The 14,725-nt window shown below is 38.3% G+C and overlaps 2 protein-coding genes across 2 annotated transcripts in view; one reads left to right on the top strand and one right to left on the bottom strand.

Moving 5' to 3' along the window:
- Positions 1–3,861, top strand: part of LOC117207677 (protein bric-a-brac 1-like) — a 217,726-nt gene extending 213,865 nt beyond the window's left edge. The window contains exon 9 of the mRNA XM_033448083.1: positions 47–3,861. Within this exon, the coding sequence (XP_033303974.1) occupies positions 47–567 (521 nt within the window). The 3' untranslated portion in view covers positions 568–3,861. The remainder of the gene's footprint in view (positions 1–46) is intronic.
- Positions 3,862–6,611: 2,750 nt separating this feature from the next.
- On the bottom strand, positions 6,612–11,416 carry LOC117207678 (nucleobindin-2). The gene is made up of 10 exons (XM_033448085.1): positions 11,290–11,416; positions 11,115–11,219; positions 10,802–11,023; positions 10,635–10,731; positions 10,483–10,559; positions 10,300–10,402; positions 10,030–10,210; positions 9,801–9,957; positions 8,077–8,118; positions 6,612–7,850 (listed from the first exon to the last, which is right to left on the bottom strand). Exons 1-10 carry the CDS (start codon positions 11,410–11,412, stop codon positions 7,284–7,286), a joined length of 1,674 nt encoding a protein of 557 aa, XP_033303976.1. The 5' UTR covers positions 11,413–11,416; the 3' UTR covers positions 6,612–7,283.
- Between the last annotated feature and the right edge of the window lie 3,309 nt (positions 11,417–14,725).

Genomic DNA, 14,725 nt, shown 5'->3' with positions numbered 1-14,725 from the left:
AAGAAAATGAAAGAAAATTAATATTCGGGGTTGTCGGTTGACGTAGGACTGCGACATCAAATGTGCAGCATGGTAGCGGCGGCGCACTCGCAGCAACACGATATGATGGCGACAAACCTGTCTACGAATCTGTCGACGAGCCTCTCGTCGAATCTACAGGCAGCGATGCAAGCCAGCCAGCATCACCACAACAGCAACAACAGCGGTACACCGGTTATCGGGAGTAACAACGGTAGCGGCGGAGGCGGCGGGAACAACGGAAACTCGCCGCTAAATTTGGGCTTGGCCAGTCCAGGCTCCGGCGGTCCACCAGAGAGCCCGATGGAGAGTCCTCTGGCGAGTCCGCTCGGCCCTCTGATGGATCCTGGACACATACCTAGCAGCGTGGAAGTCGGCATCGGCGTGAGTGGTATGACGTACAAGCCGGCGCGAAGCTTCGTCAGCCCACGACCGGAGAATCTCTTCCAGGAGGACATCGCGGATCTCGTAAAGAGTCCTCACGGACTCAAGGACAAAGACAAAATTCCCGTTAAGCTGGAGCCGCTAACCGACTCGCGTTGCGAATAGTAAGCGCGACATGCTCGAAATCGAACGAGCTGATCGTTGCCCGTTGGATCGGCAGAACAGCGTCTCACTTCCATCGGGATCCTAACAAAAGGCTTCTCGTCGACGCTTCTCGCAGAGGCGAATCTGCGAGGAGGCGACGCTCGCTGTACGGATTATTCGAAAGTATAACCGCGGTGATCGATTCGTCGGAGCGCGATCGCGTAATCGACACGGCGGCGGCGAATCGAGCGCCGTGCTTCCAGCCTCGAACGGTCCGTATTCCGACCATTCGTCCTCGCGACGATACCGCAGTATACCAGAGCGATCTCGCGCGAAGATCGTTCGAGTTTTACAATCAAAACGGGGAGGGAGGGGAGGGGAGGGGAAGGGAGGGGAAAGGGAAATGATCGAGAGAGAAGGAGCCATGGGAGATGCGACGCCGAGTGGAGCAGCCACGATCGATGCTCGATCCCCTGATCCTCGATGATTCTCGATCCTCGATCCTCGAATCTCAAGCCAAATCCTCCCTACCGACCTCGAGCATCGATCGTGATCGCTCGACCGATTCCGACGCAGTCTCGAAGGCCGCCTATTTTAAGAAAACGTTCCGTAGCTAACTTTGCTCGATCGGAGCTCGTTACGAAGCATCCGACTGCGCGCGAAAGCGTGGACGCGAGTGTGCTGCACGGACACGCGCTTACACTCGAGATTTATATATCTATGCATATACGATAACCGTACGTTTAATATGCCAAATGTATAGTAATTGGGAAGCGATCTCGTGGCACGAGCCAGTATTCGCGTGGGTCGACATATACAGCTCGTCGGGACTCGCCGAACGTTGGAAGCAACTTGGTCCGTACAGACGGACTGAGAAAATACCGTGGATTTCTCGTAACGCGGTTCCACGTGTAGATCGCATCGAAACGCTGCAAAGCAAGACGAGACTGGTGGAATTACAGCCGTTCGTAAAACGGACGATCGATTCGAGAAACGTTGCGCTTCCGAAGTGAAAAAAAAAAGAAAAAAGAATAATGAAAAAAAAAAAAGAAAAGGGAAGAAGAGAAGAATAAAACGGTGAATAATCTTACGAAAGCGAAAGAGATGTACAAAATTCGCTTTGCGACTGTTCGTCGATCGAGACAACGTCGACGCTCTAAATCTCTACGGAACGAAAGAGAAACAAAAGTTGTTCGACTAGTGCGTACGCGTTAGCACGCAAAAGGGAAAACAAAACCGATTGCTGTACTTTATTAAGTGTAATGATTGCCTTCCTGCCATATTTGGGGTATGCCAAGTATAAAAATTATAAGGTTTAGAGATTAGGGAACGAAAAATTAATGACGACACTACCGTGAAATTCATTGAATTTGGAACAAGAGAAAATGTGGATAGACGCGCGAGCGCCGTGTGTGTGCCTGTGTTAACGTTGAAAGCGGACGAACGCGAGCATCTGACTGAGCGAATCGAACGTGTGAGCGTGATACGTGCGAGTGAATGTTTTTTTCGGAAAGATCGTGCTATTTTTCAAAATTTTACATGTTACGCGTACGACTTTTCGCGAGAACACCCTCGATCCTCGACAATCGAAGAACGACACGAGTCGAGTAGTCGTCGAAACGAACCGATTCCTCTACGGAATCGTTCGAATTCTAGCCGGTCGATCGCACGCTGTCAAGCCAATTCAGCTCGGAATTTCTTTCACAAATGATTCGCGTCTACTCCTCGATCGTTCTAGCCACGAACCGCCGTTCAGAGATTTCGTGCGACGTCTAAGTACGAGCGAGTTCGTATCGAACCTAGTCATCCTAGGAACAGAAAGAGGGGGAAGACAGAGAGAAAGTGAGAAATGAACAGGATGGGGAAGAATGAGAGAGCGAATGGAACGGAAGAGACAGAGAGAAAGAAAGGAGCGCGTGTGACAGAGAGAACGAAACTTTCTAAACAAGAAAAAAAGCAAATTTTTTAAAGTTGGCACACTGGTTCTGGAGTGACTCTTTGTAAGTATTAAAAAGTAAACAAAACAAAAAAAAAAAAAATTTGAAGTGGCCTTCTGTAAAAGGAAAAGACCATCGCTTTTCGCTTTTGCTCGAAAAAAAAGAGAATGGGGCGTATAGGCTGTCCATCGTGTTATACGTTGTTTAGGCAACTTTTTGGAAAACGTTGTTCTCGCGCCACTCCCCTACGAAAGCTTTAAACGGTTCGTACGAAAGTTTCGGGAGGAATCGATTAGCAAGTTAATTATCGGCGATTAGAAAATTAATTCGGGAAAACTCTAAAACGCGTTATTCTTGATACGAAAGATTTTTGGGTGAAAATATTCGAGCGCTCGGTCGACGAGAAAAAGTGCGATCGGACGCGTTTTATTTTTCGTGAAAATCGGAACGACGCGCGAGAGAGCGATCGATTCAGGGGGAAAAAATGAAACGGAAAAAGAAAAGGAAAAGAGGATCGCGAATTTAAAAGATTTTATTACGATTTAGGCTTAATGTGTTCAACGAGAAGGTAAATTTGAACGAAACCAGCGGCAGGGCGGAGCAAAAGAAATTCGTGAGTCAAAGCGAGGAGATGGGATTGGAAGAAGAAAGGAAGAAATATAATTCAAAGAGCCGCGAACGAAATTGCGAGAAAGAATTAGCCGAAAGACAGAGGGGTTAGGGAGAGAGTGTGCGAGAGAAAAGGATGGGGCATGTGAACAGGCGAGAATGTGGAAAAGATTAAAATTAATATTGTATAAAAAAAAAAGTAGCAAGTGCCTTCCAAACAAAAAAAATTTAACGTGTCCCGTAGACCGTGACCACTTGTACGTGATGAAAAGTCATTCGAAATTTCGCATCACCAAATGAATCATTTGCGACAGAAGTGGAAAAGAAATGCAAAAGAGAAAAAAAAGACGGAACAAAGAAAACCGGAAAACAAAGTACAGATGATAAAGATACAAGGAATTATTTGTGGGGACGTTGCGTAAAATAAACATTTCTTCTTAGTACGTACATATTCTCTTCGTCTCGTCTCGAAGTCTTGGCGACGCTGCGCGATTTCTGCGAAGATTAAACAGCACGGTTATAGTCGAGGATAGAATCAAAGGAGGAACTCGAATATTTTGCGAAAATTTTTCTTTTTACTTTCAAACTGTACGATCGATCCGATCTCGACCGATTCGTATCGATGCCGACCGATGAAATTGATTCGGATCGAATCGGATCAGTTCGGATCGGGTCGGGTCGGATCGGATCGGATCGGATCGGATCGGAAATTTTTCCTGTCGATTACGCAATGTGTCTACGAATCTTTTGTGTGCGTGTAGAGCGAATGTACAGAATCTACAAGCAAACCCGACAAAATTTCTGTTTTGGATCAACCCACCACCGGTAATACCCTGAATGGCATATTCTCGTAAACGTTTCTTTTCGATTCGCTTGTACGAAAGAACGGAAATGGATGGATAAACGGAGAGTGGGGAGCTGGGGGAGGGGGGGTGAGGGGAGAGCGTGTAACTGAATTATCAGAGGGAACGGATATTTCGAGAATCTTTCGTTTACGCATTTTGATATATCTGTGAACAGATGAAGAAAAACAAAGATACTTATATTACATACATAAGGTATAAGTGAAGAAAAAAAATGCATCTAATACGCTATTATTGATATAGGACACAAAGTAAAGTAAATATATATGAGACAAAAAAAAAATATATATATACATAAATTGATATATTGACGCTATAAGATTGCTGCTGGATACGTTTTACGTTGAAGGAAGATATGATGATGCAGTTTTCCGTTCAAACGTCGTCGAGGACGAAACAAAAGTTCACGGGGAGAATTAAGTTAGACAAAAGTAAGGATCTTAGAGTCGAAGACAAAGTAGCTCTTAGAATTTTTATCGAGGCAACATAAGGACGGACGGGCGTGACGCTAGTATACTACTTTCGATAAAAACCTCCACCCATTTGTCCTCGTGGCTTGTGTACGTTTCACTCGCTTATCGATCGATCTCCCGAGTTTTCCATCTTCTCGATCCGTCTTGCGCGTACATGTTTCCCGATTTCCTAAGCGAATGTACGCTTTGCGAATCCGTGTGGAACGATGTAACCGCCAGTAAGATCGATCGAAACGGTGGAAAGTGGCGGCAGATCCGCATCTGTAGAAATACTTATATAGCGAGGATCCACGCGAGTCTCGAGAACGGAGGAGAGCGTGGAAAAGTTGGCGAGCGAGACGCGTTTGGCCGCGAGGCAACCAATACTCGGCTGCAGTTGTAAAACAAATTTTCAACGTTCGTTCTATGAGAGTTAAAGAATATGCGAAACAGGATCTGAAATGTATTACGCACGCGCCGAATCTTTCCTTTATTTTCGCCTTAGCTTCGAGATGTAATGTCTTATTATAATAACGATCGACCCGACATACGCGCCACACTTGTACACGAAAGGAAAAAGGAAACACCGAAGAGAATTCAAGCAAACCGTAAGAGTAAAACGATAATGAAGCGTAGTAATCCCCGTATCCGCGATTTACGACTAGTTTACAGGATGTAACACGTAACTGCGTTTACCGGAGGGACGTTACGACAGCGGAAGGAACGCGATCGAGAAACACCAAGGAACGGCCCGGTTCGATTCGCGTTTCTCTGCTGCGGTAACGGCTAAACATTCAAGACTAAACTAAGTGGCATCCTAATTTACAGAAACTATTAGTCGAACAATAGAAACCGCACATTTTTCGGAATCCGATTATTTAATCGTATACATCCCCGGCCGTGAGCCAATATCCGACACAACGCGTCCACGAACACAACTGCACCCCACCACTTCACCCACTTACATACATACACGCGCACGCACACAGACAGACACACACACAGACACACACGGCCACGCACACACATGACACAAAACACGTACATGTGCTCATACACGTCTACGTACACGTCTACGTACACGTCTACGTACACGTCTAAGAAAACGTCTAAGAAAACGTAGACAGGGGGAAAACGGAAAGAGTTAAGTTATTGAATGATAGGATAAAGAGAAAGTAAGAAAGGAAGGTATAAGAAAGACGAAGAAAGTATGAGAAAAGAGTATGAGAAAGATGTAAACGTACGAACGAAAGAGAAATAGCGACAGACAAAACAAAATTGAAAGCAAAGGAATATATTCTTGGAACAAGTACACTAAAGGAGAACACACAGTATATTACGCGACAAACATGCACAACCGCGCGTTCACTGTAAATAGAAAGGATGCAACATTATTATACGACAAAGTTCATCTTTATTATCGTAACCTGTAATATATTTATTTGTCCGGTCGTAAAGGTATTTTATGTAATTTAAGATCCGAGCCTCTGTTTCATTTGAATTTGCCGCCATAGTGCGCTAACGAGGCATTGGTCGATGCAGTAACAGATAGAAAGGCGTTCTTTTGGTACGATAAATATTTTTGAAAGCGATTGCAAATAAAGTTGTGGAGCGCGTATGGCTTCACGTGACCAGTGTCTCGCGATAATTAGGAGCGAAATCGAAAAGGATCAGGTAATGCGATCTCGCGATCGAAGTTGATCGTAGCAATTTCCGACCAGCTCTTACCTCAAAATTTAGAATGTCTCCGAATCGTTATAACGGCTGTTACATACACGTTTCTATCGCCTTTCAGCTTCGATCGCCTGATTCTGCGAACCGAATTGTCTAATTGTCTTCGTTTCAGTTTCTAATCTCAATCGATTCGTTCGAAATCGTCGCGCAGCTTACAGTAGAAGACGCTCGCTGTCCAAGAACGACGACAAGCGCAAGTTTCTTTGCAGATGGCGATAGTTTGTAGTTACTATTGTTTCTATTTACATTAAAACAAAGTATTTCTTTTTCAGTAGATAGTCGAATTGATTAAACCGACACACTATACGAATAGTTGCGCGCGTGTCTTTAAGAAAACGCTCGAAATATGTGTGTGTACCCGTGACGAATCGCGAAGCGACGTTTGTTTCCGTTTTCTTCCAAACACCTCGGATACGAGGCTTTGGAAATAGTTTTCTTTAGTCACGGATGCAAGCAAAACCCGTCACCAATTACGAATTCCTCTTTTATTTATTACCGATTAGCATGTAAGATGACGTTCTACCAACATATGCTATAATTATAAATACACCTTATATATAGTGGAGTAAGCGTTACATTACCTACCTACCTACCTACCTACCCACCTACCTACCTATCCGTGCTTGACGGGTGAAACAAACAGATGAATCACGCAATCATATATTTAAGTTGCTATTTGGCACATATATCTAAGTAATATACTAACATAAACAGTATGCAATAATAAATATGAGAAATTAAATATGATCTTTTTCACTGAATCGCACAGCAACCCCTCCTATATTCTTTATCTTTCGATGCACGCGATGTTCCAACGATTACATATTCTTGATAAAAACGAAGGTTCTGCACCAAAAAGACAATGAATTATTACTTCGTAAAGTACTAAGGCAGCAAATAAACAATGTTTTTTAATGCGTCTATTTTTCTTGGAAATAATTTATTTACATTTCACGATAAGTTGTCCGACTTCCGTGATGAGCGTAATGTGTGTACGATCATACAAATGTTACAATCAGTGAGTAAAATAACAGCGAAAGATATAAAAAATACTCTAAAATGACAAAATTCAATTCTTTAAAAAATTGAAGGCGTACTCTTGTCAAAGTAAATCTTACAGTCTTGCCGAATTGAGGACGCAATTATACTTTCTCATGAACTGAAATTTTATTTCTATTAAGTTCTTGTTGGGCGGGCGCTTGCGCGGGTTGTGAATCTGCTTGATTTGAACTATGTTTTTGTGGCACGGCGTTCGTCTGAATATTTTGTGGTACTTGATTTACTATGTTTTGCTGTTGTTGAAAATTTGGAACTTGAGGTTGTTGTTGAAAATTTGGAGCTTGAGGTTGTTGTTGAAAATTTGGAGCTTGAGGTTGTTGTTGAAAATTTGGAGCTTGAGGTTGCTGTTGAACTAAAGGCTGATTTTGCTGCCCTTGTTGAACCGGTACCGCTCCAGGGTGTACTTGCTGAACAGGGATTTGATTTTGAGGTACCTGATATTGCTGATTCGATGGTAGCTGCCCTTGAAACTGTTGTTGCTGTTGTTGAGGAATTTGACCATGTTGCTGAGGAACTACAATCTGTGGCTGCTGTTGATACTGTGGATGACTTTGGTCTTGGAATTGTTGATGAAGCATATTTTGATTTGGATCTACTTGGGGAGGAACTAATCCAGGAGCAACTGGTCCTTGCCCATATTGTGATGGAAACTAAAAGATATCAATAAAATTAATTTTACAATATATTTACATTATCTAATTTTAATTTTTACTAATTGGACATGCTAAAATAATATCTTTTTAGGTTTCTTTTTATTATATTAGATTATTAAGCGTCAAAGAAAAGCTTTAAAACCATACTTTATATTTACTTTAAATAAAACATATATATATATGTACTATATATCTTCTTTTTTGATAAACTAAGAATACTTACCGGCTCGGACTGTGCCGGTATACTACCTGGGTATGGTGGTCGCTAATAACAGCAACAAAAAGTGCACAAGCTAATTATTATCAATTACAAAACACTACAAACAATATGCTTTTTAAAAAACAGACAGATTAAATGAATGAATAAAACCTAATCACTGGTAACGTAATACACTACGGTATATGTATATATGTACTCCTTCCTATCTGTAAATTTAGTTAAAATAATAAGCGGAAATACTATTATACGCATTATACAAATGTTTGTCTACAAATAAAAGCGGATTAATTGCTTACATAATGCTTTCTTTACAATAAACAATTTGTCACATCAACGTATCAACGTATAAACTGCTGCGGCTTCTAAGTTCATTACTCTGATCAAGCAAAAATATATATAATTAACCTTTCTTCTTTGCTTACATTAGATACATTTTTGCAAATACTATGTTATGTAGAAGAGCATTAAAAAATTATATATAGGGTGTTTAGTGAAATGGTATGTACGGTTTTTGAAGCATTTCCGATAATGTAATAAAAAAATGTTTCGAACACAAATTGATTTGTTTTTAATCAGCTACAAATTGCAATACTTAAAATCGCCAAAAAATGCTTCTTTCTATAAAAAAATTTTTAATATAAAAAATAAACAATAAATAATAAATAAATATAAAAAAGATGTGTTGAGAGCACAAACGTGATTGTAAACATCTGATCTAGCGCCTTATTAAACCAAATTTCACATGTTAATGTTCTTATGAATTAATGAATTTAAAATTTCTGACTCAAGGTCATCTAAAGGTCATAATATTATAGATCGTTCTACTCGTCTTGATACTATGCCATTTAAGAAAATCAAGCTGGTCTTAATTTTTTTACAGAAAGAAGCATTTTTTAACGGCTTTAAGTATTGCAATTTGTAACCGATTTGAAACAAATCAATGTTTGTTACAACATTCTTTTTGTTAACAGTAATGCTTAAAAAATCGTGCACACCATTTTGCCGAACACCCTATATATGTATAAAAATGTAGAAGCGATAACGAAATAACTTTGATGCCACTTCAAAATTCCCAAGTGACAAATTCAAATAGCACGATTGCGACTGCTCCCACAACCTCCAATTGACTTTTGACTTTTGTCAACGACATTACTTCAATGGACCGTGCTTTAATCATGCTTCAATGACACCTCCTAACCTTCAATAGCACAACTTTGACATCCGCATATGACTAAGTAACATTATATACCAAAGACAATAGCCTTGGCATTCCCATAATTTTTAAGGCTTTCGACACCACCAATGCAACCATATTACTCTAAGTGCCGAAATTAAGTAAGAATCGATCCAGTTCACTACCCAGTGATTTTTCTTTTGCCGCAACTTACATACATGTACATAATGTATACATATACAATATGTAAGATGCTCTTGCATCACATTAGGTGAAGTACATATATATATAATTCTTATTTTAAAGAAAAATATATACAAATTTTAACGGTGTTCGTTTAAAGCAGAAATTTTCCATATAAACTAATATCTTTTGAAATTATTTTTAACTTTCTAAGGTCATTAATTCATTCATAGTATTAATGGAAGATATACGTTAGAAAGAAACAAGTTAATCAAAAAGGATAAATAAGCATTGACAACGCAAGATGCATAATCATTGCAAAAAACGTAATAGCTGATCATAACAATGATTTTTACTATATTATACTTACCATTCCTTGGGCAATCATTTTCTGTATTTCCTCTTGCTTGTATCTTTCAAAAGCTTCAAATTCTTCCTGAGTGTAAATTTGTTGTTCATCTAATCCCTGCCACCCTTCATCTTGTTGAAAATTTGGTTTCTTTGTTTGTTCCAAAAATTCTTCATAACTACAACAATAACATGAAATAACTGATGTTATTCAAAACATATAAAATAAATGTATATATATATATACAAACCTAATAAGACCGTCTTTGTTAAGATCGGCCTCATTGAATACATGTTCCCTCATTCTCTCCATCTCCTCAGCTCGCTTTAATAAATCCTCCTCAGGTGCTCCTTGAGCATAAAGTTTATCCAATTCTTTCAAAAATAAAGCTTTAACTTCATCTTGATCCCATACTCCATTACCATCAATATCTAGGGTATTAATTTTTATAAATTACACATAATTTATAAGACTATAAAATAAAAATATAAAATAAAAATATAAAATAAAAATATAATACCATGAAAGAAAAAAAATGTTCTGGGATTAAAGTCTTCGCTTTCCATATGATCTTGTTTTTCCCATACTTCCTCTAGTTGTTGTTTACTTCCTGGATGATGTACCTGTAAAGTGCAAAATGGAAGAGACAATGGAAATACGTGTATATCAGTAGAATACTAAATCACTTATATTTACAACTTACAGGTTCGTGTTTTTTCTGCTTTTCCTTCATTGCTTGCAGATCTTGTTCATACTTCTTTTTTTCTGCGTCGTTCATATCTATAATAAAACAGAATACATAAGAATATATTATTATCATAAATAATCAATACACATTTAATTTATAATAATTACGTTTTATCTTTTCTTGTTCTTCGTATTTCTTCTCCATTTCATGTTGTTTAAATTCCTCACGTCTCCTCCTATCAGCTTTTGCTAAATCTTCAGTAGTCTGTATAAAAGAACAATTAACATATTTATGTCTGATAAACTTGTCTTGTACAATACTAATGCTGCATTACCTTAGCAATTAATTTCTTTAGATCCTGGATCTCAAATGTACGCGTATTAGTATGATCTAAATGTTCAGGTATTTTTAAATGTTCAATATCTAAACCATTCTTTAACTCATTTTCTTTTGTCGCAAGATGTCTTAATCTTTCTAGTTCGTCTCTCTTTATTTCATCTAATCTTGATCTAATATTATGGTTCACAAATTGTAGTTGATCGGCTATCTTTCCTGTCTAATGAAAAAATAAGTTACAAATACATATAGCAACATGAATTGTATTCTTTAAATTCAATTGTAATATAATATTATTTCTTTCAAATTACACGTATATCTGCTTCATCTGCTTTCTCCAACTTCTTTTGAAAATCAGGATCACTTTCTAACACCTGAACTACTTCCATTAGGTATCTGCGATATTCCATGTCTACCTATGTAAAAGACTTTTGCTATGAATATTGTTTATAAAATAAAAAATTATCTTTATTGTAAGAAACTTACCATTGGTTCTATGTCTTCAACTTCATTTTTATTATCATAATCTTTGCTTTTTTGATTAACGGGTGGTGCAACTGACCAGTGAACTGTCACAGTTATTAGAAGAAATAACAGGAAGTACTTCATCTTTCTACCAAAAAGAATTGTAGACCATAAGTAAAAATTATGAAAATATGGTAAAAACTATTAACCGATTGATTATTTACTGACAAAATAAGAATGAAAATAATACACGAATTAGTTGAAAATAATGTTATAGTATAGTCAATTAAACAATATGTTATCGATTTACCACGTTTCGTTGAAAAACTATGAACCACTAATGTAGCATACGCGCAACAGATGTTTCAATGAGAAAGCTGTCGTAATAGGTATTTACGCGGAAAATATACTGATTAAGTCGAGTCACATACTTGCATCACTAACAGTTGGGATAGCTGATTCAACGAATTAAAAACCAATATGTTTACTCGAAATAACACTATATTCTCTTTATTTCTAATATTATAATTGCACACGCGAAAATTGCAACGTCAAAATACTCTTCACAAAAAGAAAGCTATAAAAATGAATATTTCAGAAATATAAAAGTGAGAATATTCAGAAACTTGAAATCACACTAATTAAATGAGACCACATAAAAAAAAAGTGCATATACAGAGAATTCTTCTCAATATTGCTGTTTACTGTTACTTTGATCGCCTTGGTGAAAGTATAAATGTGTAAATTTTCACCTGACACACAACGAAAGATTTTCTATTCTCACTTAAATCTTAACCAATAAATAACCGTGGATCCTCGTGTACAAGTAATCATAATTATGTGTAATTAACTATCAGTGTTGAGATAAAAGTGAGAATATATTGAACATTATATACTTCACACATATATAAAAGTGAAATATATACCGATTATTTGAAAATCCAATAATAATCTCGGCAAATAACAAAAATTACCGTCGTACGTAGTTGCAACGACGGGTAAATGGATAAAGATAACGACGTGATCTCGATAGCAGGATTATCACTGATATAAAATGCACTAAAATTCGCTTCTTGTATAAACACAACACGATACTGATAGTTATAACAACAAGCAACACAGTTATAAGATTTAAACATACATTATATACAGTACATAGATGAGGAAAGACAGACGAACGCAATCGAATGTAGTACCGGTCAGTACCGAAAGGTACTGATTTATTCAAGATTATCTTTTTTCCGTCGATGTCTCATACGTTTACAATTATATTACATTGTAGAAGTCTACAGTTCGTGCGATAGATGGCAACACGAATCCATTTCGTTACAAGGGTTTCTTTCTTGCCTTTACCGATAGAAGTTGTATTTAAAAAAATTTACTTTATTACATTATCACGTGTTCCCACAAATATATACACATACGTACATCAAAATTACCAATAAATAGTTTTTTTTTTCTTTAACTTACTGTTGATTTTCAACTGATGTTAATTCTTAGCAAATTCATTATATATACAAACGCCAACCTAATTTCATCACGCATATATTGTATATCGACAATTTTTCGTTAGATAACAAACATAATTGTATGGACAATAAAAATCAAAGTACAGAGATTAGAAACAAATGAAAATACATAGATACATAGAACAAAAATAGAAAAAGTTAGTTTAAATATGCAACACAATGACCGTATACTAAATTGACTTCAATTTTCACAAGCCAGATCTATATTAGCTTTTTTACGTCAGGTAACAAATAAATTTAACATGTTCAAACATTATATACACTATCAATGACAAATTTATCATCAAGTAGATGTTACAGCAGTTTTACCTTGGCAAGTGGGAACAGTCTAAACAGGCGGTGAAAGGATCAAATGCATACATTGCAATAGAATATGTACATATGTACATATATGCACAGCGACGTACAGAATGTATGCTCACGTTTTGGGGGTCACTTGACCCTCTTACCATTCTCGTGACACATGCGACGTTATCGATTCAGTATAGTACCGGTTTGAATTAAAACCACCCTGTGCTAAGTCAATGGCATATGCTTGTACAGATTATGACCACGCCCCGGTATCGATCGAAGTCCGCTTTGTTTAACAAAATTCTATAACAAACAATATAAAGAATAGAAAATTGCAGGTAATTTTTTTCTTGCTACAACGAGAACAGTAATTATATCAACCGAAAGAGCAGATGCTTACTCACTTATAAGGTAAATCTCCGTCCATGAGATATATAAATATTATTTTAGAATAAAGACAAAACTGAGGTATAAGAAGGAAGAGTGCATGAAATTTGATATATGCATGTATACGATCGAGATGAAAAACGTTAGGAATAGCATTTGGGTATCTGTTACGCAGGTAAAATAGATTGGACAAACTTAAAAGTGGCTTTAGAGCAAGCTCGTAGTACCAAGATTCAGAAATTATAATTTATTCGACAACGTTGAGCAAGATATACTTGAGACCGAGAGAAGGCAGAAGATAAAGTTAAAGGTATGTCGAAGAGAGCTAGCGCCACAGAAATACCGTAGCATGTAATCGTGATCTCGCGCTGGGCTTTCAAGAGGAAAATGGCAGCAGGAGAGCTCGTGAACGATTGTGACCACCCCGTCGAACACTCGAGGAACCGTGAACTTTTGAATTCCTCGAACGGTCATTAGGACAAAAGTATACCTGTGTCTACGATCGTCCAGAGACCTGTTACTTTGGAACAATGCCTAGCCGGACAAGTGTTTTCGTATCTGATTGACCCATCTTTCGACGGAACTTCGACAAACGGCTAATTTTTCTTCCAGTTAACGACCTTGGTATACCTGACGTATCCGCCTTTTCCTTATTCGTCTCTCTTTCTCCTTCGCCCTCTTTATCTATTCAATTCTGTCTCTTCTCCGCCCCCTTCCCCTCCCCCCAGAAACGATCCGCAAGATCGTGCAGTTACGCGAACACTCCGTGAACTAATCCTCGATTTCTTACTCAGCTCCCTTTTACGGTTCTTCTTTGCCTCGGCTTGACAGCGTTCATTCATTAGGTGCAACCAATTATTTCCTGCCAATACGGAATTTCAACGTTGGCTTTTGTTCCTTCGAACGTGTCTGCTCTACGTGGGCGTTGATGTCTCTCCCTTGCTAAAGTACACAACTTCAGAGTCACGACAAATATTTTACTTTTTCTCCGACAGACGTCTCTTTATCGTTTCGGATCTCGATACTCCTCCGAAAGTGCGTACAGTTCGTTTTAGCGAGTTGGCCGAACGCGACGAAACACAATTTCACGAGCGTGCTCCTTTGCTAGAGAAGCAGGTTGCAAGGAGCCGTTGTCTTCGGAGTGCGAAAAAATTCTCGCTATATGTTGAGATATGACGGAAGCAGCTAAATGCTTAAACGGTCGAAACGCAGGCTTAAATGCCGTTGATTGCAGTAGGAGGGAAATGAGA

Source organism: Bombus bifarius, unplaced genomic scaffold, assembly GCF_011952205.1.
Source record: "Bombus bifarius isolate JDL3187 unplaced genomic scaffold, Bbif_JDL3187 scf7180000008045, whole genome shotgun sequence".
Classification (NCBI taxonomy): Eukaryota; Metazoa; Arthropoda; class Insecta; order Hymenoptera; family Apidae; genus Bombus; species Bombus bifarius.
Note: the sequence above shows the minus strand (reverse complement) of the source record. Positions and strands in the feature narration are given on the sequence as shown.